Source organism: Microcaecilia unicolor, chromosome 11 (assembly GCF_901765095.1).
Source record: "Microcaecilia unicolor chromosome 11, aMicUni1.1, whole genome shotgun sequence".
Taxonomy (NCBI): Eukaryota; Metazoa; Chordata; class Amphibia; order Gymnophiona; family Siphonopidae; genus Microcaecilia; species Microcaecilia unicolor.
Window position 1 is genome coordinate 93,814,760 of NC_044041.1, and position 27,655 is coordinate 93,842,414.

General features: G+C 46.4%; 1 protein-coding gene across 1 annotated transcript in view; it reads right to left on the bottom strand.

The window, feature by feature from the left end:
- Positions 1-27,655, bottom strand: part of ARHGEF18 (Rho/Rac guanine nucleotide exchange factor 18) — a 182,958-nt gene that overhangs the window by 126,622 nt on the left and 28,681 nt on the right. Inside the window, 1 exon segment of the mRNA XM_030217703.1 lies at positions 22,736-22,901. Coding sequence (XP_030073563.1) covers positions 22,736-22,901 — 166 coding nt within the window.

The window sequence follows — 27,655 nt, forward strand, 5'->3', positions numbered from 1 at the left end:
CCTGTAGTAAAACTGATGAGGCAGCACCTTAAACATAGAAAATGATGGCAGATAAAGACCGTATGGCCTATCTAGTCTGCCCATCCATCATCCATGCTCTTATAGTGCCTGCTTGTGACTCAAGGGCCCTGACTGCAGCTTTGGCCTGAGGAGCACATTGAAACCCATTCACTGACCTCTGACTCTTATGTGAACCATGTCCGCTGGATGTCAAGCACAGGGTGAAAAAGAAAAAGAACCAGGGCTTGCAACTTCCACATGTGTGGAAAACTTGCTGCTGGAATATGGATTTGGTTTGATTTGATTCTTTTGTGAGTGCTCAGCACATCAGCGTGTATAGTTGTTCTGCCAGTTACAGCCTATGTGTGCATTCAAGAGGATCCGAATAAAAAACAAAACAGAATTTTCTCGTGTTTTTTTTTTCCTTAAATCAGGAAACAGCAACAACCAAAGATTAAACTGCCCAGGTGCACATGCAGAAGAATTGGTCTTGCATAAATCAAAAGCAGCGTTCAGCAAAATTAAAAGCCTTTTGCAGGGTGTCTCAAAGTGCATTTGGTTCTTAACTCTGCATGCCCATGCTGAAACCAGCTCCCCTATAATCCTCTTCTGATGATAAGATACATAATCAATTTTAAACTCTTGTGACTTTCTGGATGTCGTGTTTTCAAGTCCGGACTGAAAGCCCACCTCTTTAATGCTGTTTTTGACTCCTAACCACTACTCACTTGCCCTATACCCTTTTACCCTTCTAGTTGTTCTGACTGTTTGCCTGTCCTATTTAGATTGTAAGCTCTTTGAGCAGGGACTGTCTTTCCATGTATGGTGTACAGTGCTGCGTATCCCTTGTAGCGCTATGGAAGTGATAAGTAGTAGTAGTAGTGTTACAGATTTTAAAAATCCTTTTTTGTGGGGTGGGGGAGGGGTTGTTTTCATTTGCATTATTCAGTTCAAATGCATCTTTTCTTCAGCTGCTAATATTTAACTCTGATCTTAGGTCAGCCTGTTCACAATACAGGTATATAAGATTTTATATTTTTACAATGGAGGTAATTAAAATTTGCATTGTAATGTATTTATGCTATTGAAGTGCATGTTTTGAATCTGTCCTATCTTGCCCCACAGAGGGTGGAAATGGGGAAATAGGGAGTGTGTGAAAGACAGAGAGTAATAGAAGGCTGAGAGGGGAGTGAAAGACAGAGGGTAATGAGAGTGGGGTATGGAAATCTGATAGGTAGGTGAGAGGTGAAAAGAGGGAGAAAAAGGACTGAAGGGTTAGAAGGGGAGGAGGGATGACATTTTAGTTATGACTTGGTAGAGAGTCAGAGGAGAAAGAAAGGAGCAAAAAAGATGAAAGGAAAAGATCAATGTCTGAGAGATGTAGGGAAGTAAAGGAAGAAGAGAGGACTGAGTAACATGGCAAGAAGACTCTGGAAAAGAACTTAGGAGAAAACCAAAAACAAAGACTAAGACCAACTCAATAAAGTTTATAGTTTATTAAAACATGCTAGCCCGCTTTAGCTACCACAGTACATCAGAGCACTTCATTGCAGCTTATATTATAAGCCTGTGGCTTTTGAGGATTGATGGCTTACAAAGAAAACTGGATTTAGGATTTATATTCAACATGTGTGTGACTGAATACTGTGTTTTAAGCCAGTAAAACTGCCTTTTCTTGAAGTGTATTTCTCTAGTTTAGTCAGCAGGTGGTGCATGTTATGTTTTAAGCTGTTACAAAGAACTGATTTTTCCTTCTTTAGTTAACACAGATAAAGGAAATGTTGTTCTGGGCTCTGATTGGCCCAGGAGCTCATTTCATTTGGATTTTACTGGCTTTTTTTCCCAGTCTTAGCCAGGTAGAAAAGAGAGTAGGATCTCTTTGCTGAGGCTCTGTGAACAGTTATATGTCCTGATCTTCCCAGGTACTTTTTAGAAAGTAAACAAATGTTTATTTAGTGTTATAATTGATCCATATTTCTGTTATTGTTTGCTGCACTTTTTATGTTCATTGTTCAATATTTTTTAAGACAATAAACACTATTTAGTTTATTGCCTCTTCTGTATGGACTGATCAAGAATCCTGGTGGTTTATGTGTTGGGTCTGTGAGTGCTTTCTGGGAACTGTGGGATCACTGGGAGTGTGGCCCCAGTAACCTAGAAATCATTGCAGAAATCCTGAAAACCCAACTGGGTTGTGGCCCTGGAGGACCAAGGATGCCCACCGCTGTGCTAGTGTGTAGTTTTTGTGTATGGATCTGTAGCAGTTTGGCTTGTTCTGTTTTTTCCAGTAGGATATGTATTAGTGTTCTTTTGGGAGTATTGCCCTTTCCCGGGTTAGGTTGTTGCTGTCTGAGTCCTGTGTTAGTGCTGTTGTGGTATAACAGGTTGCCTACATAGGTTCTGAGTGTTCTTTTTGTTGGGTTTTGTGTTGCTTCACAAAATGGCAGTGAAAAGTGAATGTGTTGCTGTTAATAAGGTAGCACCAGAATTTGTTACTAGTACAGTAATTAGATCTCATTGTATAAAATGGGACCTTTACTAAAATAGTTAGTGGTAAAATAACATATATTAAGGGTAGCACATGTCAGTAACTATGCCGGTTTATGCATACAAATGTTGCTTCACAAATAAACACCATATTTTGTATCGTGAGTTGCAAGGGGAAAGTCTTAGGTCTGTTTTAGGGTTGCCAACTAGATCCAGATTCGCACGACAGGTTGATCCAGTCCTGGGCTTACCCCATTGCATGCAGGGACTTGTGGTTCTGATTTCCCCCTTGGATTCCCTGCATGCATTGGGGTAAGCTCAGGATTGGATAAACCCTGTCAGGCAAATCTGGATCTAGTTGGCAACCCTAGCTGTTTATATTGAGATTCTGTCCCTTCCTATATAGACTTAAGTTCAGATTTTACTCCGCTATCCATACAGAGGAACTGGTGTAATGATGGCATGAAAATCATTTTAATTGTAATTTCACAGGGTGGTTGAAACCAGCTGGGGTGTTTTTAATTGCACGGAAGATGCAATTTCACTTTGGGCCATAGGACATTTTTACATTGGGCCAAATTCTATAAATAGCACCTTAAAAATCAGTGCTGAAAAACCACATGGTTAGCATGATTCTATAAACTACACCTAAAGTTAGGCATACTTTATAGAATATGCTCACACGCCATTCTTGCGGCTAAAATTTAGGCGCACCCATTTAAGCCACCTAAGACCAGGCCTAAAATACCTTGGGTGTATTCCATATATTGTTTTGAACTCAAACTTGTTTGGGATAATGTGGGATATAAATGTCACAAATAAAATAAAATAAAATAAAATATTAGTGCGCATAGGGGGTCTTTTACTAAGGCATGCTCATGTTTTTAGCGCATGCTAAAAAATGTGAGCTTGCCTTAGTAAAATACCCCCATAGTTGTTTGAAACTCCCACAACCTGCCCATGGCCATGCCCCCTTTGACTGCGCACATTAGAATTTATGCGCACCGTGCTGTAGAAAATGCCTGGAAAGTTGTGCATGTACATTCTAATTAAAGCCAATTAGTGCTGCTAATTGGTTGTTAAGAACTAATTATCGGCGCTGATTGGCTTGTTAATCAATTAAGTTGTGTGCGTAATTTGGCTGTGTGGCCAAATTTGCGTGCAGAAGTTAAGGCGCCATTTATAGCATTTGTGCGAAAATGTCTTTCTAGCCTGTTTAAAAGCAGGAGGCCATGCTCTTCAGATGAGCATGATGTGTGGAAATGCCACCCCCCCCCCCCCCCCCCCCAGAAAAGAAAAAAAATCCTGTGTAGAGACAACTTTATCAATGTTTCTTATCACTGGTGAAGACTTCCTTTCTAAACTTGGTGCTTTCATTAGTAGAATTAAGAGGAAAAGCTGACCAGCTTTTAGCTAGGAACAACTGAAAGCCACCACATTAATATTCAACAGCACAAACTCAAATTCCTTCCTGACAAGACAAATCAATAGTAGTTTTTTTGGTCTTATAATCTTTATGAAAGGTGCCAGACTCTTGGTATTGAAGCCATCCATTTATCCCCAGCCCAGGCAACAACAGAGCAAACTCCCTTCTCCTCACAAACATACACAAACATACACACACACCCATGAACACACATTCTACCCTGTTACACAACAGGTCAGTGGCATAGCCAAGGGTGGGCCCAGGCCCACCCACTTTGGGTTCAGGCCCACCCAGTAGCAGCATACCTATGATGTGGCTGGCAGGGATCCCCAAGCCCCACCAGCCCAAAACTCCCAACTACTCTCCCTCCTGCATACCTTGTAAATAGCATATGTTCGCCTGCAGTAAGCAGCGACTGATACATACTGTTTGCACTGGCCTCAAAGCCCTCCCTCTGATGTATTCCTGCCTATGCGGAAACAAGAAATTGCATCAGAGGGAAGGCTGTGGGGCTAACATAAGCAGTGTGTATTACTTGCTGCTAGCTGCCAGTGAAAATCTGCTATTTAAAAGGTATGTGGGGGAGGGAGGATGTTTGAGAGACCATATGGCATGCAGGTGAGAGGGGGACAGATCAAATCGCTTGTGGGACAAGATGGTGTTCTTCTGCCCACCCATCTTTGGCCCAGGCCCACCAAAAATTGGGTGTGTGGCTACACCTCTGCAACAGGTACAGCACAGGCAACAGCAGAGCAAACTCCCTTCTCTCTCTCTCTCACCCCCCTCCCCATGAACACACATTCTGCCCTGTTACACAACAGGTGCAGCACAGGCAACAGCAGAGCAAACTCCCTTCTCTCTCTCTCTCTCTCTTACACACACACACACACACACATGAACACACATTCTGCCCTGTTACACAACAGATGCAGCACAGGCAACAACATAAAACACTCCCTTCTCTCTCTCTCTCTCTCTCTCACACACACACACACGAACACACATTCTGTCCTGTTACACAACATTCTCTCTCTCTCTCTCTGTCTCACACACACACACACATGAACACACATTCTGCCCTGTTACACAACAGGTGCAGCACAGGCAACAACATAATACACTCCCTTCTCTCTCTCTCTCTCTCTCTCTCTCCTCTCTCTGTCTCACACACACACCCATGAACACACATTCTGCCCTGTTACACAACAGGTGCAGCACAGGCAACAGCAGAGCAAACTCCCTTCTCTCTCTCTCTCTCCTCTCTCTGTCTCACACACACACACACAAACACACATTCTGCCCTGTTACACAACAGGTGGGAGGGAGGATGGGTGCCCGGAAAAGGAAGACACCCCCCAGCTGCAGGACAGTAGTAGTCCTGGTAAGAGTGGGAAGAAGGGTAAAACCTCAAGGAAGGTGAAAGAGGGTGTAGGCCCAAATGAGGACTTCCCGGGTGAAAGGATGGAAAGTGGTTCTGATTGTTTAGAAAGAGAACCCAAGAAAGGGGAAGTAAAGGTATTTCCCAAGGATTACTGAGAGCATGGGGGTGAGACAGCTGGAAAAAAAAGTAGGCTGCCCATGCTACGGTGAGGAACTGGCAGTATTTCCAAGTGGTGGGGAACCAGGGAGAGTTGCCCCAAGGGAGAAATACTGGGAAACCCAGGAAGTAGAGGGAGGTAAACCTATCACCCTGGAAAGGGGATTAAAGGAATTTCCCAAAGATGGCCATGAGTTTGGTGGGAATCTCCAGGAGGAATCTCAAAAGGAGAATGAGAATCCGCTGTTGAAATCCCTTAAAGAAAGTATTGGGCAGGTAGAATGCGAGTTACAGGCCCTACGTAAACCTGGGAAACCATATAGGCACCTGGAGCGACGTCTGGGGGAGGTCCTGGAACTAAATAAGGGGCTGATGTTAGCATTAGTGTACAATATATGGCAGCAAGAGGAGTCCCGCAAGGTAATGGAAAATAGTCTTAGGGAGACGGGACAGAAATGGGTCCTATTCGAGTCAGCATGTAGGAAAGAAATGCCTGCTTCAGTGCATGCCTTGGAGGCCAAACAGGCAGAGTCCCTTAAGCAGAGGGAAATCTGTGAGGCACTGCTAGCCACGGTTAGGGCTGAGCTGCTCACAGAATGTAAGCTATGGGAGGAAAGGGAAGCAGAAGTAGCCCATCTTACAGCTACCCTGAAAGAGACCCAATTAGCAGAGCAACAGTCCACACGTGAGCAAGAGATAAGGGATCTTACAGACAAGTTGTAACAGGGCCATGAGAGAAAGGTAACCCTAGTTAAAGCCGAGCTCCAGAATGTTCGCCAAGAATGGCAAAAAAGAGCAGGAGGTCCTAAAGGAAAGTTTAAGGGAACAGCAAGCCTTGGCTTTACTCCAGAAGCAAATAGAGAATAAGCTTGTCATCGCTGTAAGGGCAGAATTGGAAAAGGCCAGACAGGAGGTGAAGCAAAAGGAAGTGGATTTGGCCAAGATGAAGGGAATGTTTAAGGAGATGGGCAAATGACATCAAACAGCCACCAGAGAGCTGAAGGGGTGTTTGACCAAGGTAAAGCTTTGGCTGGGAGAATTAAAAGTCCAACAGGAAATCCAGCTGAGTGAAGTAGAGCAGGAGTATGCTAAAGCCGTGACACAGTTAACCATGGCACTGCAGCGGACTCAAGCTGAGGTTAGGGACCTGGCAAAGCTTAATAGGGAGAAGGTAGTCCAAATAGAGGACCTGCACAAGGTATACACCCAAAAGATAGAGGGGCTAGTTAAAGAGATGCAGGAAGCCCAGGTAAAGGTTGGATAGCTGACCCAGAGTAAGCTGGAGTTGGAAACTCAGCTAGATGAGTTGCAACAAGTTCAAGCTCAGGTGGCAGCTGAGTGGGCCGTATAGAGACAGCAGGCCAAGGAAGCAACAGCAAGAGCAGAAAGAAGCAGGGTGGCCCTGGAAGAGAAGTGCAGGGTGTTGGCCCTAGCCGTAGATGTCCTCTTCCAGGATGGGCAGAGAAGATTAAAGGAGCTCCAGGAACCAAAATCCTGCATTGTAGACCTCCAGAAAAAGTTCAAGGGAAAGGAACACATAGGAGGGGTTAGGTTAAGTAAACTCCTGTCCATGGGTAGGGATCATAATAGGGAGAAAGGAGAGGGCCCTGTCAAAACCACAGAGAGTGGTGGTGCGATGTTTATAGGGTTTGCGAGACTCCGGAGAAACAAGCAGAAAAGAGAAAAGGCTGCCCAGTGGAGGGGAAGGCTAAGACCTCTTAAGGGAGGGTTGATCCTAGGTCACAGATACCGCACTATAGAGTCGGTTAAAGAAAGAGTTCCTGAGTGGTGGACACAGGCTCAGGGAGACCGCCAGGAGGACACTAAGTTACCCAGAGGCTGGGGTAGTTTTGTACCAAAAGAGGGTATCCTGTACCAAAAGGGAGGGATAGGAGACGACCAGGTGTCCCAGGGAAAAAGAGGCATAGGACTCTATATCCAAACCCGAAATACTCAGGACCCAGTAGGAAAAGTAAAACTCATACTGGTAGGCAAGGGAAGTTCCGAAGTAAAAACTCTGAGGATATTAAGCAAAGAGCAGTGGGTAAGGTCCAAAAGAAACCCATAGTTGCTAAAGGAAGGAAGCTGTGGATCATTAAATTGCGAGAAGAAATTAGACGCCGAGGGCTAGGGAGGCGAAAAAAGAAAGGACAAAGGATCGTTGAGTTTCTAGGGGTTACAGAAACAGGTCCTCTAGAAAGGATAAGATCCTTTACATTAGGGAAGACAACAGGGTATAAATCCTTCCTGAGAATCCCTATCCCTGCTGCCAAAAGGGAAAAGACCCTCTTAAGAGATAGGGAGGAGTTACTGAAACTGACCCAGGGGATTAGTTTAAGGGGGACAGGAATTGCTGCGCCTCAAAGAAGAAAGACTAACATCTATTTGAGGAAGCAGCAATATCTTAAGGACAGGGGTATGTGATAAGTATAAGACATGCCCTGCCATGATCTGGGCACTAGAGGGAGCTCCAATGGGGACACCAGTGTAAAATACTATAAAGGGACCACAGGAGGGAGCTCCATATGATAAGGATGTGACATGCCCTGCCCTGAAAGGGGCCACCAAGGGGGAACCCTTGAACTGACAAGCCAGTTCCAGATACCTAGGGAACAAGGGCTGTCCCTTTTAAAAGATAGAAAAAGGTGGAGAAAGTTCTGGTCCTGGACCTTTCTGGAACTTGGAAAAGGAGTCCAGAACAGAAAAGATTAGCAATATTAGCAGTCCTATAAAAGGCACCTTCCAAGAGGAACAGAAGAGAAGAAAAGGGGACCTCCAGAAAATAAGAAGAATGCCAAGTGACTCATGAGCAGACCCTAGGAATTTGAACCCAAAGAGAAAGTCCATAAATAAAAAGAACACCTGAGATAAAAAAAAAAAAAAAAAAGACAAACGTGGACAGAAAACCCCAAGGTGCAGTGCCCATAGAAAAAGAATTCCTAAAGGACAAATAAGGTGCATAACTTAACGTTATAATGACTTAGCCTGTATAAAGTATGGAAACAATATTGTATTCTCAGTAGTAGTCGAACTAACAGCTAGGGGAGGAGGAAACAACTGTAAAGTAAGAGTGAAAAAAAAGTCCTGTCCAAGGGGTGATGGCTGTTCTAAACTGAGACCCAGGTCCCCTATAAAGTGGGCTCAGTTGAAGACTGTTTGATGAACTGTTTGCTAAAAGAATTCCCTGCTTACATGATGAAGGAATATTAAGAAAAGTATAATTTGCCTAAGAAGTGGCTAATTTGCAAATTTTGGTGACGCCTGCTAGTACAATGTGTCCCCCAGAAAAGGTGCCATGAGGGTGTGCCACCCAGACTGCAACCTGTTTCTAAGGGAAGTGTCAAAAGGAGGGGGGGGGGGTCAGGAACAGGATGGCTGTTGAGGACCTGCCACTCTGAGTGGTAGGAGGACCCCCTATACCTAAGTCTGAAGGCACGAGCAATTATAGTTACAAGCTGTTTTGAGTTTTTTTTCCTCAAGAGCAAAGCTTTTATAATGTTTTGGTGATCATCTTGAATGAGTTTAAGAGCTAGCCCACTTCACTGAGATTTCCACAAAAAAAGTATACTTTATTGGATAGCACTAGTCATATAGGCTACAGTCAAGTTTAATGGTAAATTAGGAAAGTCCTATTAATCTCTTGCCTAAATCAATTTGTGAGGAAGGAAGAAAATCATTTAAGAACACTAATACTGAAAAATGAAAGAATGTTTTACTGTGTATCAACCCAATAGATGTTCAAGGTCAGAGACTGCAATGTGCCTATCTTTGAATGGGATTGTTAACATACGATATGATGTCAAACTGCTGCCTTTTCAATATGCCAGTATAGTGCAATTTAAGCAGCTCTTAAAAACTCGGTTGTAGAAGCTTTCGTGTGAGGAATGCTCTGATGCAGTGACAGCAGCATTTCTGTTCTCTGTAAAATGGCTATTTTATTGCTTGATTATCTGTATTTTATGCTTTATGCTGAGAAACCAAGGTTATATTCCCAAGGAAGGGGTCAGGGGGGCACATCAGGTGTACTAGAAAGGTGATCTGTTACCCAAGGATACATCAAAGAAGGCGTCTAAGAAATGATGATAAATGAGGAACAGTCACCCCAGTGGCGTAGCCACAGGTGGGCCTGGGTGGGCCAGGGCCCACCCACTTAGGGCTCAGGCCCACGCAACAGTAGCACATGTTTGGTGGTAGCCAGCTGAAGATTTCCCCTTGATGGTAACGAAAACAGTACTCTCCACGATACCGGCACCTGCTCATGTTCAGTTTTCTGCACATGCCTGCTGCAGACTGAAAAAGTAGAAATGAGCGTTTTCTCACCTGCTGAGATATTTTTTTAGTGGTGGGGGCGGGGTGGGAGAGAGCACTTGGTGCCCACCCACTTCTTGCCTAGGCCCACCCAAAATCTGTAGTCTGGCTATGCCCCGGAGTCACCCTGAGTTGAAAGAGGAGCCCAAACATTGAGACTAGGATTACAGGCATCCATAGAAGAGACTTGTCTCTAAGGCAAAGTACTAGTGAGCCCTGGTTGTAAGCATATGATGCTGGCTAAGAGCCACGAGGGCCTTCAGCACATGACAGTACCCTTGCAAGATTATACAGACTATGGACTTTTCCTTTAAGAACTTGTCCAAATCTTTTAAAAACCTGGATACACTAATTGCTTTTACCACATTCTCTGGTAGCAAGTTCTAAAGGTTAACTATTCTTTGAGTAAAAAATATTTCCATGTAATTTCATTGAGTATCCCCTGGTCTTTATACTTTTTGAAAGAGTGAAAACTTGATTCACTTTTAAACATTCTGTATCACTCAGGATTTTATAGACCTCAGTCATATTCCTCCCTCAGCCGTCTCTTTTCCAAGCTGAAGAGTCCTAACCTCTTCTCCTTTTCTCATACAGGAAGAGTTCCATCCCCTTTATCATTCTAGTCGCTCTTTTTATACCTTTTCTAAATTCTACTATATCTTTTTTGAGATATGGCAAACAGAATTGAATCTCAAAAATCAAAAAATACTGCACAGAGTAATTAAATTAGAAACTAATAATTTGCCAAATACTCTGGATATAGGTTGCTGTTTTGGCACTTATACTCACAGTCATTAAATTGTTTCTTAAATTAATATAGCCTCATAAGCCCAGGGTACCATATATTTTGGACACCAACTATAGTGGCTAACATCATTGGCTCCTCTACCTTCCGAAAACACCTGCAGAGTAAAAACTCCCAGAACCATGTATCATTGGGAGAAAAAGTCTGCAGTGAAAAAGGGAAGGGGAGGTTTTAAATATGACCAATTTTGATCTAAGTGCTCAAAAGCCAACCTTCATTTCACACTCGAACTTTAAATCTGAAATTGAAAAACTAATATGAATGCTATAGTGTCATGAAAATCTCAGAACGGGAACAAACACTTCTTTTACTTAGCCTTTCAGTGGAAGTGTAAACAGCACCAAACCCACTGTTGCTCTCGATCATGTGGAACCCGAACAAGTTTATAATCTTCAGTCCACTCAAAAACTCAACCGGACATATAAATCTTCTGTCAAATCATTCACAGTCCAGCATATATATCTATGATTTCTTGATTTCTCAACAGCTATAGGAACCCATCTGTTTCGCTACTTCATCAGGAGAAATTCAAAATAACAACTGTCTGTTTTTCATTTAAATCAATGCGAACACACGGCTCAAAATGGCGACTGTTTAAATAGGACAGAATTGAATGCAATAATAAAAAAGCCTGATTGTTAGGGGTAAAGGATATTCAAAGCCTCTATATTTTGCGATAGTTGCAGAAAAACACGCTTTTCAAGTAGCTTGGATGAAAAGGAGAAATTCAAGATAGGCTGATAATTTGAAACAAGTGAGGAGTCCACCAAATAGCTTTCCAAAGACCAGACACTAAGAAGGACAGTTCAATGCTTAAGTGAAATCTGTGAGCCATGTTCTGTCTTCCAATAGTCAGGCTGAGCTTTTGTCCTGGTGGACAGGATTTTACTATTGCTGGTGCAGCTTCAGCACACTGAGGATAAAATGACATTTTGGTACGTTGCCCTTCCCCTTCCATTTAATATCTGAATGCAAACCATATGACTGCTTTTTAGAAAAGTATTTCTAGCTTTGACCCTGACTTGCTTACGCTTTTAACCCCTCATTCTGTTGCTTGGCACACTTAATGTGTGCTTAAATTTGTAGAATATAAGCGCAGAGGTCAGTGTATACTTCTGCGTGTATAGAGACGGCTGAGGGGGGGGGGGGGGGATATGATTGAGGTTTACAAAATCCCGAGTGGTGTAGAATGGGTAAATGTAAATTTATTTTTAATTTTTTTACTGTTTCAAAAAGTACAAAGAATAGGGGACACTCGGTGAAGTTACATGGAAATACTTTTAAAACAAATAGAAGAAAATATTTTTTCACTCAAGCAATAGTTAAGCTCTGGAACTAGTTGCCAGAGGATATGGTAACAGCGGTTAGTGTATCTGGGTTTTAAAAAAGGTTTGAACAAGTTCCTGGAGGAAAAGTCCATAGTCTGCTATTGAGAGAGACAGGGGGAAACCACTGCTTGCCCTGGGATTGGTAGCATGAAATGTTGCTGCTAATTGGGTTTCTGCCAGGTACTTGTGACCTGGATTGGCCACGGTTGGAAACAGGATACGGGACTATATGGATTATTGGTCTCACCCAGTATGGCTATTCTAATATTCTTATGTTCCTAATGCTAAGGGAGCACTCAGGACTATTCTAGAAATGACAGGGCTGGTATTCAAAATGATTTAAATGGCTGTTTAAATCACCCGTTGGGAGCTAAGCGGGCATTTTCAGCAACATTTAACTGGATAGTGCCACTGAAAATGCACGGTTAGTGCCCAAGTCAAAACAAGCTACTTTGGGGCTGTTCAAAAGGCAGAGTCGGCACTTAACTGGTTAAAGTAAATCACATAAATAGGACCGCATAAAAGGCAGTCCTATCTTTATGTGGTTCTTTATAGCCAGTTAAGTGCCAAATATCCCATTTAACTGGTTATAATTTGGCTGGTTCCATATACCCGGAAATTCAATGCTGGAGCCCAGACATGGCCCGCTGATCTCTGCTGGCTGAATATTGGACATGATGTGCACAACTCAATATGTAAATGGAAGAGGGGCATTCACAGGGGCGAATCATGGTCAGGACCAACATTTACCCATATGACTTACAGAATATTGAATACTGAATACCTTGGTTGTTAAGTATTTGGAATAATCTTATATTCTTGTTGTATGCAACTAATTGTAAACTCTATTTCTGGGTTCTATTAAATATTTTTATTCACTATATACTGTATGTATTTCACATAAAGGCGGGAGGCAGACCCCATAAGTGCCACGTTCGGCACTGACCCTGATCAATGCTGGGAGGCAAACACAGCGAAGGTGACAAAAAAGATGATGACAAAAAATCCAACAGACTCAGTGAGCTCACATCAGAAGTTTAATTCACAAATTATAATGGACACAACACGAATTGTGTTTTGGCCACAGAGGCCTGCTTCAGGAGTCCCTGTAGTAGTCAAGTATTAAATTTCTGAGCGTTCTATAGTGTCTGAGGATAGCAAACCAAATAATAGATGTGAAAAACAAGAATGTTCACAGTCAAAGCCTGTGCTGTGCATTTGTGGCGACTCTGACTGTGAACGTCCCTGTTTTTCACATCTATTATTTGGTTTGTTATCCTCAGACGCTATACAACGCTCAGAAATGTAATACTTGCATACTACAGGGACTCCTGAAGCAGGCCTCTGTGGCCGAAACACGATTCATGTCGAGTCCATTACATTTTGTGAATTAAACTTCTGATGTGAACTCACCGAGTCCACTGGATTTTTTTTGTCATCTTTGTTGTCACCGTCGCTGTGTTTGCCTGCTTGCTTTGACCTGTGCGAGGGTCATTTGTTCTTCTGTGTTTGTCTGTTCAATGCTGGGGCCATTTCCAGTAACCGGCATTGGATTTCTGGTTTATATTTGGCCAGTTTAAACTTAACTGGCCAAGTTGATTTTGTTGGCTGGTTAAGTTTAAACTGGGCAAAGATAGGCCTGCTATTTCAGTGGTTCAATTTGGCCACCAAATGTAGCCTGCAATGTGCCGAATATTCACGGATAACAGGCTATATCACGCCCACCTTTTTGATGCTGCTTTTAACTCCTAACCCTTATTCACTTGTTCAGAACCCTTATTTTATCATCCTCACTTTAATATTCCCTTACCTCTTGTTTGTCCTATTTGTCTGTCCTAATTAGATTGTAAGCTCTGTCGAACAGGGACTGTCTCTTCATGTTCAAGTGTACAGCGCTGCGTACGTCTAGTAGCGCTTTAGACATGATAAGTAGTAGTAGTAATTATAGCCGGTTATCCGCAAAGCACTGACTGTGGCTATTCTGCTGAATATTCCCAGATAGCTATTTAAGAACTATTTAACCGGCCATAAGCCATTCCTGGGCCATTTAATAGCGCTGAATATCGAGCAAATCTTGAACTAACAGCACAGTGTATATAAATCTATTGTTGTTGTTGTTTTAGTTACACATATAGGTACAGCGAATGATACATACCTGTAGCAGGTGTTCTCCGAGGACAGCAGGCTGATTGTTGTCATGACTGGATTGACGTCCACGGCAGCCCCCACCAACCGGAACAAAACTTTGCGGGCGGTCCCGCACGCAGGGCACGCCCACCGCGCATGCGCGGCCATCTTCCCACCAGTGCGCGACCGTTCCCGCTCAGTTGAATGACAAGCAAAATTGAGTAAAAACGCAACTCCAAAGGGGAGGAGGGAGGGTAGGCGAGAACAATCAGCCTGCTGTCCTTGGAGAACACCTGCTACAGGTATGTATCATTCGCTTTCTCCGAGGACAAGCAGGCTGCTTGTTCTCACGACTGGGGTATCCCTAGCTCTCAGGCTCACTCAAAACAAGAACCCAGGTCAATTGAACCTCGCAACGGCGAGGGTATAACAGAAATTGACCTACGAAGAACAACTAACTGAGAGTGCAGCCTGACCAGAATAAATTTGGGTCCTGGAGGGTGGAGTTGGATTTAAACCCCAAACAGATTCTGCAGCACCGACTGCCCAAACCGACTGTCGCGTCGGGTATCCTGCTGGAGGCAGTAATGCGATGTGAATGTGTGGACAGATGACCACGTCGTAGCCTTGCAAATCTCTTCAATAGTGGCTGACTTCAAGTGAGCCACCGACGCTTCCATGGCTCTGACACTATGAGCCGTGACATGACCCTCAAGAGTCAGCCCAGCGTGGGCGTAAGTGAAGGAAATGCAATCTGCTAGCCAATTGGAGATGGTGCGTTTCCCGACAGCGACCCCTTTCCTATTGGGGTCGAAAGAAACAAACAATTGGGCGGACTGTCTGTGGGGCTGTGTCCGCTCCAAATAGAAGGCCAACGCTCGCTTGCAGTCTAATGTGTGCAACTGACGTTCAGCAGGGCGGGTATGCGGTCTGGGAAAAAATGTTGGCAAGACAATTGACTGGTTAAGATGGAACTCCGACACCACCTTTGGCAGGAACTTAGGGTGAGTGCGGAGGACTACTCTGTTATGATGAAATTTAGTATATGGAGCATGAGCTACCAGGGCTTGAAGCTCACTGACCCTACGAGCTGAAGTAACTGCCACCAAGAAAATGACCTTCCAGGTCAAGTACTTCAGATGGCAAGAATTCAGTGGCTCAAAAGGAGGTTTCATCAGCTGGGTGAGGACGACGTTGAGATCCCATGACACTGCAGGAGGCTTGACAGGGGGCCTTGACAAAAGCAAGCCTCTCATGAATCGAACGACTAAAGGCTCTCCAGAGATGGCTTTACCCTCTACACGAAGATGGTAAGCACTAATCACACTAAGGTGATTCCTTACTGAGTTGGTCTTGAGACCAGACTCTGATAAGTGCAGAAGGTATTCAAGCAGGTTCTGTGCAGGACAAGAACGAGGTTCTAGGGCCTTGCTCTCACACCAAACGACAAACCTCCTCCACTTGAAAAGTAACTATTTTTAGTGGAATTCTTCCTAGAGGCAAGCAAGACACGGGAGACCCCCTCAGACAGACCCAACAAAGCGAAGTCTACGCCCTCAACATCCAGGCCGTGAGAGCCAGAGACTGAAGGTTGGGGTGCAGAAGCGCTCCGTCGTTCTGCGAAATGAGGGTCGGAAAACACTCCAATCTCCACGGTTCTTCGGAGGACAACTCCAGAAGTAGAGGGAACCAGATCTGACGGGGCCAAAAGGGCGCTATCAGAATCATGGTGCCGTGGTCTTGCTTGAGCTTCAGTAAGGTCTTCCCCACCAAAGGTATGGGAGGATAAGCATACAGGAGGCCGGTCCCCCAATGGAGGAGAAAGGCATCCGACGCTAGTCTGCCGTGTGCCTGGAGTCTGGAACAGAACAGAGGCAGCTTGTGGTTGGTCTGAGAGGCGAAAAGGTCCACCGAGGGAGTGCCCCACTCTCGGAAGATCTTGCGTACCACTCTGGAATGGAGCGACCACTCGTGCGGTTGCATGACTCTGCTCAGTCTGTCGGCCAGACTGTTGTTTACACCTGCCAGGTATGTGGCTTGGAGAAGCATGCCGAACTGGCAAGCCCAACGCCACATCCTGACGGCTTCCTGACACAGGGGACGAGATCCGGTGCCCCCCTGCTTGTTGATGTAATACATTGCAACCTGATTGTCTGTCCAAATTTGGATAATTTGACAGGACAGCCAATCAGTGCCTTCAGTGCGTTCCAGACCGCTCGGAGCTCCAGGAGGTTGATCTGAAGATCTTTTTCCTGGAGGGACCACAGTCCCTGGGTGTGAAGCCCATCAACATGAGCTCCCCACCCCAGGCGAGATGCATCCGTCGTTAGCACTTTCGTGGGCTGTGGAATTTGGAATGGGCGTCCCAGGGTCAAATTGGTCCGAATGGTCCACCAGTGCAGTGAAGTGCGGCAACTGATGGAGTGGCGGATGACATCTTCTAAATTCCCGGTGGCTTGGCACCACTGGGAAGCTAGGGTCCATTGAGCAGATCTCATGTGAAGGCGGGCCATGGGAGTCACATGAACTGTGGAGGCCATATGACCTAGGAGTCTCAACATCTGCCGAGCTGTGACCTGCTGAGACGCTCTGGTCTGGGAAGCGAGGGACAGGAGGTTGTGGGCCCTCGCTTCGGGAAGAAAGGCCTGAGCCGTCTGTGAATTCAGCAGAGCTCCTATGAATTCCAGAGATTGGACTGGCTGGAGATGGGACTTTGGGTAATTTATCACAAACCCCAGCAGCTCCAAGAGGTGAATAGTGCACTGCATGGACCGGAGAGCTCCTGCCTCCAAGGTGTTCTTGACCAGCCAATCGTCGAGATATGGGAACACGTGCACTCCCAGCTTGCGCAGATACGCCGCGACCACCACGAGGCACTTCGTGAACACCCGTGGGGCAGAGGCGAGCCCAAAGAGCAGCACACAATACTGAAAGTGCCATGTGCCCAGGCGGAATCTGAGATACTGTCTGTGAGCTGGCAGTATCAGGATGTGAGTGTATGCGTCCTTTAAATCCAGGGAACATAGCCAATCGTTTTTCTGAATCATTGGTAGAAGGGTGCCCAAGGAAAGCATCCTGAACTTCTCTTTGACCAGGTATTTGTTCAGGCCTCTCAGGTCTAGGATGGGGCGCATCCCCCCTGTTTTCTTTTCCACAAGGAAATACCTGGAATAGAATCCCTGCCCTTCCTGCCCGGGTGGTACGGGCTCGACCGCATTGGCGCTGAGAAGGGTGGAGAGTTCCTCTGCAAGTACCTGCTTGTGCTGGGAGCTGAAGGATTGGGCTCCCGGAGGACAATTTGGTGGAGGGGAGGCCAAATTCAGGGCGTATCCGCACCGCACTATTTGGAGAACCCACTGGTCGGAGGTTATTAGAGGCCACCTTTGGTGAAAAAGTTTTAACCTCCCCCCGACTGGCAGATCGTCCGGCACAGACACTTTGATGGTGGCTATGTTCCCGTGGATCCAGTCAAAAACCCGTCCCCGGCTTTTGCTGTGAAGGCGCAGGGGGCTGCTTAGGCGCACGCTGTTGACGGGAACGAGCACGCTGGGACTGTCCCTGTGCCTGAGGAGGCCTTCGGGCCGGCTGGGTGTACCTACGCTTGTTGTAGGCGTAGAGCGCAGCCTGCCTGGCCCGGAAAAAACGTCCACCTGCTGAAGTGGATGCTGAAGGCGCCCGGTGGGAGAGTTTGTCGAGAGCGGTTTCCCACTGATGAAGTTGGTCCACCAACTGCTCGACCTTCTCACCAAAAATATTATCCCCCCGGCAAGGGACATCGGCCAGCCTCTGCTGGGTGCGGTTGTCCAGGTCAGAGGCACGCAGCCATGAGAGCCTGCGCATCACTATACCTTGGGCCGCAGCACGAGATGCCACATCACAGGTGTCATATATACCCCTGGACAGGAACTTTCTGCACGCCTTCAGCTGCCTGACCAGCTCCTGAAAAGGCCTGGACTGCTCCGGGGGGAGCCTGTCGACCAGGTCCGCCAGTTGCTTCACATTATTCCGCATGTGTATGCTCGTGTAGAGCTGGTAGGACTGGATGTGGGTCACGAACATTGAAGATTGGTAGGCCTTCCTCCCAAACGAGTCCAGAGTGCGAGACTCCCGCCCCGGGGGCACCGAGGCGGTATCCCTCGAACTCCGTGCCCTCTTGAGAGCAGAGTCCATGACCGCCGAGTCATGAGGCAATTGAGGCCGCATTAACTCTTGGTCTGAGTGGATCCTGTATTGGGACTCCGCTTTCTTGGGGATGGTGAGATTAGATAAAGGTCTCAACCAGTTCCGAAGCAGTGTCTCTTTGAGGACATTGTGCAACGGTACCGTGGAGGAATCTCTAGGTGGTGATGGATAGTCGAGGACCTCGAGCATCTCAGCCCTCGGCTCATCCACAGAGACCACGGGGAAGGGAATGCAAATCGACATGTCCCTGACAAAGGAGGCAAAGGAGAGGCTCTCAGGTGGCGAGAGCTTTCTCTCTGGTGAAGGAGTGGGGTCTCCTCCTCCCCCCACGAGGCCTCTTCCTCAGTGTCGGACATGAGCTCCTGTAGCTCAGACCTCAACCGGGCCCGGCTCGACTTCGAGGCACCGAGTCCTCGGTGGCGGCGTCGAGCGGTGGACTCCCGCGCCGGCGGGGATGAAGCTCCCTCCATCGACGTCGACGGGGACTCCACCTGCGTGGCGGTCAAGACCGGCACCGCAAGCGGCGTTGGCGTCGAAGGCCTCGGCACCGGGCTAAAGCACGCCGGCGCCTCCATCAACGGCGCCGAGGGCGCAAGCACCCCCGGCGCCGGCACAGTCTGGCGCATCAGCCCTTCCAGGATCCCCGGAAGGATGGCTCGGAGGCACTCGTCCAGGCCCGCTGTCGGGAAAGGCGAGGGGGCCGGTAGAGGTGTTGGTGCCGGAAGGTGTTCGGGTCCAGGAGACGGCACCGAAGTGCTGGCACCCTGACGTAACGATACCTCTACCACAGAGGGGGACCGCTCCTCCCGGCGCTGCCGCTTCCTCGGAGTCGAATCGTCTCTGGAGCCGGGAGCCACGTGCGCCATGGGCGACCGATGATGGTGCTTTTTTGTCTTTTTCCGGTGCCCGTCATCGGCGCTCGGCGGTACTGAAGAGGAGGAGGTAGATCCCCCTCGGCCTCGAGGGATCAGGTCCGACAGGGTTCGGTCCCAAGGGCCCTGGGTAGAGGGAGTGACCGGGGCCGATTGCCCACGCGGCCGCTCACCCCTGCCGTCTCCGGAAGACCGGCGGGCCAACGGGACCTGTGCTCCTGGGGTCGATGCCATCGGTGCCGATTTCGTGGACATTGATACCGGTACCGAAGAACCGGCCATCGATACCGATGCCGTCGAAGTCGACGTCGAGGGGCCGGCGCAAGTTCCAAAAAGACGGTCCCGTAGAACTTGCCTCGCCACCTGTGTCCGTTTCCGTAAACCGAGACACAAGGTGCACGTCTTGGTATCGTGCTCTGGCCCGAGGCACTGGAGTCACCAAGCGTGAGTGTCGGTCTGCGAGATATGCCGGCCGCACCGACCACACTTCTTAAATCCACTCGGGACCTTCGAGGACATCGACGGAAAAATCGCGTCGGAGAAGTCAAAGTCGTCGATGGTGGCGGTAAAATTCACACCTCGAAAAATAAATCGACCGCGCGGCCACAAGGCCGCAACGAGACACCCCCGCTAAAAAGATGAGGGAAACAAAGTTTTCTCGTTTTTTTTTTTTTTTTAAACAAAATAAAACAGAGAAAGCAACGAAGAAGAAAAAACAACGAAGAAAAATCTCGCGGAAAAAGCGCGATCCGGTTTCCGGGGCTGACAGAGAGAGAGACGAACGCGGCTCTCTCCAGCGCGGAAAAGAAAAGACTGAGCGGGAACGGTCGCGCACAGGCGGGAAAACGGCCGCACATGCGCGGTGGACGTGCCCTGCGTGCGGGACCGCCCGCAAAGTTTTGTTCCGGTTGGTGGGGGCTGCCGTGGACGTCAACCCAGTCGTGAGAACAAGCAGCCTGCTTGTCCTTGGAGAAATATATTTATTCCTGCTACTGACGCAGCGTAAGTGGGCGTGCCAAAATATAGACATATTGATGTCAACTTATGCTGCTATTCTATAACAGAACTTTGGCGCCCAGATGCTGTTATACAGCTATCGCTTGCCAGATAACTAGAGACTTATAGGGGCTCATTTTCAAAAGAGAAAACATCTCAAAAACGGCATTAAGTAACATTTGGACATTTTTCTCTGAAAAACAACCACATCCACGATTTTCGAAACTCGGATTTAAGACGTTTTTCTCTGAATTGCATGCAAATCACAAGGGGGCATGTTGGGGAGGGGATATCGGTGTTCCCAAAACTTGGACATTTTTCTTCCACACTGGAACAAAGTGAAAACATCCACAGCTAAAAATTAGAGATTTTGGTCTAGACCTGTTTCAATCACTCCTAAGTCACAAAAAGGTGCCCTAAATGACCACTGGAGGAGGGGTTGAGGCATGACCCCACGTCACTTACTCCCCCAGTAATCACTGACTCCCTTCCACCCACCAAAGATGTAAAAGAAAGCGTATATACTAGCCTCTATGACAGCTTCAGATGTCATAGCCAGTCCTATTAGAGCAACAAGCAAGTCCCTAGAGTAGCCTAATGGTCAGTGAAGTGCACTGTAGAGAAGGGGACCCAGGCCCACATCTCACTCTACCTGTTACACTTGTGGTGGAAAGTGTGAGCCCTCCAAAACCCACCAAAAACTTATTGGGCCCATATGTAGGTGACACCTGCAGGAATAAGGACTATTGTAGTGGTGTACAGTTGGGTACAGTAGGTTTTTGGTGGGTTTTGGAGGGCTCACCATACATTATAAGGGGGTAACAATGGTGAGATATCTACCTGGGAGCTTTTATGTGAAGTCCACTGCAGTGCCCCCTAGGGTGCCCCACTACTCTGTTGGGATGTCTGTGTGGCCAGTCTACTAAGAATGCTGGTCCCCATACATTCCAATGGCTTTGTGTTTTTCCCTTGGACCTTTTTTTTAATGGTCCTAAAAATACACTATGAGCACAAAAACAGCTAGCAAATAGCCATTTTCAAATCAAAATCTGGACATTTTTCTGGTTTGAAAATGGCTGTTTGCTACCAGATTTTTAGACATCCTTCCCAAAACATCCAAAACTAGATTTAGAGATCATAGCGAAACTACCCCTCTATATGTGACTGTATCTGGAAAAGGTGACTAAAGTGGATTCAAGATATTGAGAATGCCCAATTTTTCATATCATGGGTCCATAAGCAGTCTGAACTGAAGAAGTTACATGTTTGAACTTCTTTAACTTTTTTTTTCCACATAAAGGATGGGGTTTGAACTGTTGTATTACAAAGAGTTTGCTCTAAGAGAATTCATTAAAACTTCATTTTTTGTTTTTGGAGACTTTAGTCTCCTTTTTCCAGAGATGGTCACATACATTATCATTCATTACGCATCCAAATCTGCTTCTGGAGGTACCCCATATATGTATACTGGCATAGACATTGCCACAGTTGGTAATTATAATATGTGTGCATTTATTTGTTTTAAATAGGAACTTCTAAGTTTGAAAGTGGGGCCCTAATACAAATGTGATGGCTTTACCTCCCTCGCATCCAGCCTTGAGAATCACTTCTCCTGCAGTAAGCTAAGGGGGAAACAAAAACATCTCTCTTTCATTCTGCTCTTACTGAACATATATGGCCCAGAAGGTACAGATCAGCTACAGAAACATAGCCTTGAGTCTCATTGTTCCATACAGAAACCTCCTGCTTTTTGCCAGTAATAGACTGTGTTGTGTACTGTGGCACTAGATAGGGACAAGGGTCCTCCCTGTTGTCACATTCTAGTTCATTCTGTTTGTTACTGTATTCTGTAGGGGAATGTTAATGATTGATAGTCTTTAATTATAGCAACCAAATCTACAAACCTGTAAAGAAAGCAGTGCTCACTGTGGAAAGCCTTGTTAAGCCATGCAGAATGGGTTCAGCCAGGGTCCACTGGAGTTTGAAGCTGAAAGATACAACATTCCCTGCAAACTACGCAGGAGTCTTCTGCCCACGTTCCAGCTGGCAGAAGCGGTTCTTCAATGTCATGTTTTCAGTCACAAGGGGCAGGCAAGTTCTGCCGGACTCCTAAAGGACCTGCTCAACCTTTGCAATTGATAACATGATAATGGAGAACTGCTTCTGCCAACAGGAGCAGTGCCGGAGTGAGGGCAGCTGACACCCGGGGCGGGTCGTCGCTGCGCACCCCCCTGGGTGCAGCACGGCGCCCCCCCCCCCACTTGGCGCGCACCACCCCTTCGGAGCGCACCCTCCCCCCCAGAGCGCATTTTTAATTGATTTAAAAGCAAGAGGCAGGCGGGAGGGCCGATCCGCCCCCCGAGTCTACGTCGCTGGGAGCTGCGTTGGCTCCATTGGTTCCTTGCTCTCTCTGCCCCGGAACAGGAAGTAACCTGTTCCGGGGCAGAGGGAGCAAGGAACCAACGGAGCGGACACCTCCCCAGCAGCGTGCACCCGGGGCGGACTGCCCCACCGCCCCCCCCCCCTTCCTACGCCACTGAACAGGAGCACCAGTGGAGGGATCCTGTGTGGCTTGGAGGGAATGTTGGAAGGATTATGGCTGGGACATAGGTTGGGAAGGGCATGCAGGGGGAAGGGGTGATGGTCTGGTGATGGGTGGGTACTCACACAAGCACTGCAGCCCATTTTTACTCAGCAGAGATTTGCCACAAAGCGTGCACTGGCTGCTGCTTGAAAACGTTCCTGGCACCAGCTTGTGGCCATGTGCAGAGTCCCAGCTCCCCCTCGGTTCTTTTTCCTTTTCTTTTTCTCTTTGTGGCTCTTTGTTCTTACCCTAAAGAGGGGAGGGGAAAGAAGGAAGGAAAAAAGCAGACAAAAGACAGACTTAAGTCTTATGAGCATAAAATTAAAGAACTCTCTCTGAAGAGGTTTACTTTATACTCCTGTGGCTCTTGCCATTTAAGACAGTAGGAATTGTTCTGATAAAATGTTATGAAACTGTGACTTAATGAGTTTGAGGTTTAGCAGAACAAATATAATCATTCTGGACTTAGTTTTGATGAGCTATGTTTTTCCCTTCTTGCTGATGTTATGGAAAACAGGGCTAGGTTCAACCTATAGCAGAGTTCTCCTGGCCACAGCTACTTGTGCCTTCCTCTCTTCTGTGACCTCTGATCAATAGAACAGTTCTCCTAGTTGCCCGTGCTCCCTCCCACAGCCTCTGACCAATAGAAAAGCTCTTCCAGCTACCTGTGCTCCCTCCCACAGCCTTTGGCAATTAGAAGAGCTCTCCTAACTACCTTTGCTCTTTCTGGCTGTCTCCAACCAGTAGAACAGCTCTCCCAGTTGCCTGTGCTCTCTTCAGCAGCCGCTAATCCACAGACTGTTTCAGTTATCACATCACTTATAACTAACTGTGAAGCTTTTTTAAGCTTTCAGTCACATAACTACTAGTTGGTTGCAGGAGCCCTCAGTATCCCTAATGTCATCAGCAGTGATTCCATATCATCATGCTGATCAATCCATAGACTGGTGGGTTGTGTCCATCTACCAGCAGGTGGAGATAGAGAGCAATCCTTTTGCCTCCCTATATGTGGTCATGTGCTGCCAGAAACTCCTCAGTATGTTGCATCAGGGTCCCGTGGTGATGGAGTATCCCTCCCCCTTTGGTCTTACGGCCTGGCTATTGAGCGGCAGCGTCTGAGGAAGAAGGGCTTCTCAGACAAGGTCATCGCCACTATGCTGAGAGCGAGGAAGTGCTCTACTTCTACTGCTTACGCCAGGGTTTGGCGTACCTTTGCATCGTGGTGTGAGGCAGGCTCACTTTCTCCCTTCACTGCTCCAATTTCTTCAGTGTTGGCGTTCCTGCAAGAAGGTCTGGAGAAAGGCCTGTCGCTCAGTTCCCTTAAAGTCCAGGTAGCGGCTCTGGCTTGCTTCAGGGGCCGCCTGAAGGGTGCTTCCCTGGCTTCGCAGCCAGATGTGGTGCGCTTTCTCAAGGGAGTTAATCACCTGCGCCCTCCTCTGCACTCAGTGGTACCTGCGTGGAATCTCAATCTAGTGCTAAGAGCCTTGCAGAAGCCGCCTTTTGAACCCTTGTCGAGGGCATCTCTGAAAGACCTGACGTTGAAAGCAGTCTTTTTGGTGGCTATCACTTCAGCCAGAAGAGTTTCCGAGCTCCAGGCGCTATCATGTCGAGAGCCCTTTCTGCAGTTCACTGAGGCAGGAGTGTCTATTCGCACAGTGCCTTCCTTCCTGCCCAAGATTGTTTCTCGCTTCCATGTGAATCAGCAGCTCTGTCTCCCATCCTTTCGTAGGGAGGACTACCCAGAGGAGTACTCTGCTCTCAAATATCTAGATGTGAGACGAGTCATCATCAGATACTTGGAAGTGACCAATGATTTCCGGAAGTCGGATCATCTGTTTGTCCTGTTTGCAGGTCCTCATAAGGGTCTGCAGGCTGCTAAGCCTACAGTGGAAAGATGGATCAAGGAAGCCATTGCAGCGGCTTATGTGGCTGCGGGGAAGGTGCCGCCTATCCGGCTGAAGGCTCACTCCACTAGAGCTCAGGCGGCCTCGATGACAGAGGCCGGGTCCGTCTCCTTGGAAGAGATTTGTAAGGCGGCAACTTGGGCATCGGCTCATACCTTCTCCAGGCATTACCGCTTGACTGTGGCTGCTCGGGCGGAGGCCCGGTTTGGAGCTTCAGTGTTGCGGTCAGGGATTTCTATGTCCCGCCCTGGGTGAGTACTGCTTCGGTACATCCCATCAGTCTATGGATTGATCAGCATGATGATATGGAAGGTAAAATTATGTATCATACCTGATAATTTTTTTTCCATTAATCATAGCTGATCAATCCACAGCCCCTCCCAGATATCGGTACTGTTTTTATTCTGGTTGCATTTTAGGTTCAAGTTTAGTCTTCAGTTCCTGTTCAGGAGGACTTAGTGTTCAAGTTTTTTCAATTGGATTCTTCAGGAGTTGAGACGATTTTGTGTTACAGTGAGCTGCTGCATTCCTCTCCCCTCCGTTTTTCGGGGCTGGATTGGGACCTAAATTCTGCCGGCGCTCCCTCCCACTTCGTGCGGCTGTAGGGCAGCTTTGTACCCCTCCCGCTTCGGCGGTGTTAGAGTCAGTCAGCTCCTCCCGCAGTTGCAGGATAAGCCAGATCCCCCCGCATTGGCGGAGTGGTGTCCCTCCCCTGCTCCGCGGGGATGAGCTGGACGGATTCCCCTCCCCCACTTGTGTGGGGATGAGCTGGGTTAATTCCCCTCCCCCGTTTCGGCGGTGGTGAGCTGGGCAGAGTGTCCCTTTGTGGGTGTAATTCTCTAAGTGCTGAGTCCTGCGGATGGAGCTTTGATATCGACATACTGAGGAGTTTCCGGCAGCACATGACCACATATAGGGAGGCAAAAGGATTGCTCTCTATCTCCACCTGCTGGTAGATGGACACAACCCACCAGTCTATGGATTGATCAGCTATGATTAATGGAAAGAAAATTATCAGGTATGATACATAATTTTACCTTTGGGAACAGCTGGGCATCATGTGGAGTCAAGATAAGGAGTATGATAGTAGGGACAGCTTGATGGGTAGTTTTGTCTACATGAAAAGCCAGGTTTGTGGCAAATGTCTTCTTTTTCAAATCCATAAAGAGCTTAGAAGTATTTCACAAAAGCCAGTGTATTTTATGAATACCTGATGATTGCTCAATATTTCTACTGGTTTCTCAAAACTCATGCTATTTCAGTACCAACTAATCTGCTTGGGTCATCAAAAATTTGAGATTGAAATGTTCTAACCCTAAACTAAATTCATTAGTACTGTAGGGCAGATTCCCAAAAGGGTGATACAGAATTGCAAAACTGGTTATGATAACATAACATCTTGTATACTGCTACTACCATATAGCTCTAAGCAGTTCACAAATCCAAGAAATACCTTACATACTCCTGGGAATTACAGAAAAAAATACAATATGAAATAACTATTAACCCAAAACATTTCCTAAACCATATTTCTTCTGAAACCTGATAAGAATAAAATTGATCAAACCATACAGAGATCTCTTGTGAGAGTTTAGGAGCCTGATAAATAAGCAACATGTCAGATATCTTAAATCTCTTCCAACCTTTAACAGAAGGAGAGGCAAAAGGAGAATATTAATAACTTGTTAGTCTCACTCACATACACAAGGAATGACACAGGCTGCACATACTGCAGCAGGACATATTTATCCACTTCTACCCTAGCTGAGATAACATTTTATTATCTCTCTTGGCTCGTGCAACTTCCTTTAAATTAGTCACCTTATTTTCTATCTCCTCTTACTCTTACCTATCAATATGTTCCTTCTTTGCTTATACCCTATGCTGTCTATTAAAATGCTCTATTATATACTGTGTTGACATTGTAAGTAGTGTACTATGCCATACTTTGTATTGTTGTTTGAATATTTTTACTGCTGTAATTATCTATTGCTTGTTTGATTTATTCTTACTGGATACTGCTTTGAGTGAATTCTTTCAAAAAGGCAGTAAATAAATCCTAATAAATAAATAAATAATAGTTCATCTAATCCTAATGAGAGTAACAAATTGAATATGAGAAGGTAAATATTCAGGACAAGCACTATCTAAAACCTTAAATAAAACACATGAAACATCAAAGGACGATTAAGTCCATAGCTTATTACAAATATTAGTTGTATCTCTATGAGAATAAGTGTGGGCGGCTTATGTTTCATTTGGTGGCTGGTTCAAATCCTGCTGCTGCTCCTTGTGATCTTGGGCAAGTCACTTAGCCCTCCATTGCCTCAGGTACAAACTTAGATTGTGAGCCCTCCTGGGACAGAGAAATATCCAGTGTACCTGAATATAACTCACCTTGAGCTACTACTGAAAAAGGTGTCAGCAAAATCTAAATAAATGAAATGATTCATGCTCAGATGGAGCCTAAGAAGTGTTACAACTTAATAGGGCAACTGGTCTGACCACACATTCTGATGTAGAAATTAATGCCATTTTTCGAGAATATTTTGAGAACCTTTACGGTCCAAGTAGACCACGTGCCTGGATCTCTTTAGTTGACTAACTTAGACTTACGTGCCATGACTTCATTGCAGCATACACTCTTGAATGCACCTATTACTTTGGAAGAGGTCCAATTTCCAGTTCAAACTAGTGCATTGGGTAAAGCACCGGGACCCAACAGATTTAGAGCCGAATTCTACAAAATATTGTCGGCTGCCATAGGCTCCTTGTTGGTTACTGATGTATACCGCTATTACTCAGACCCAGCAGATGCTAGATTCATTACAAAAAGCACAGATTGTTTTACCTAAGCCTGGTAGGGACCCCTTAAATCCTTCATCATATCAACCTAGTTCTCTTTTAAATTACAAAACCAAATTACTGGTCAAAATCTTGGCAAATCACTTTGCTAGGCTCCTGCCAATGCTGGTTGCTGAGTCCCAGCTTGGCTTTGTGCGAGGCCACACTGCTGCCAAAATTATTAGAGCCTCATTGGAGCAGGTTTAGAGACATAGTACGCCTTTTCTGCTTATCAGTTTTGATGCATTTAATCGA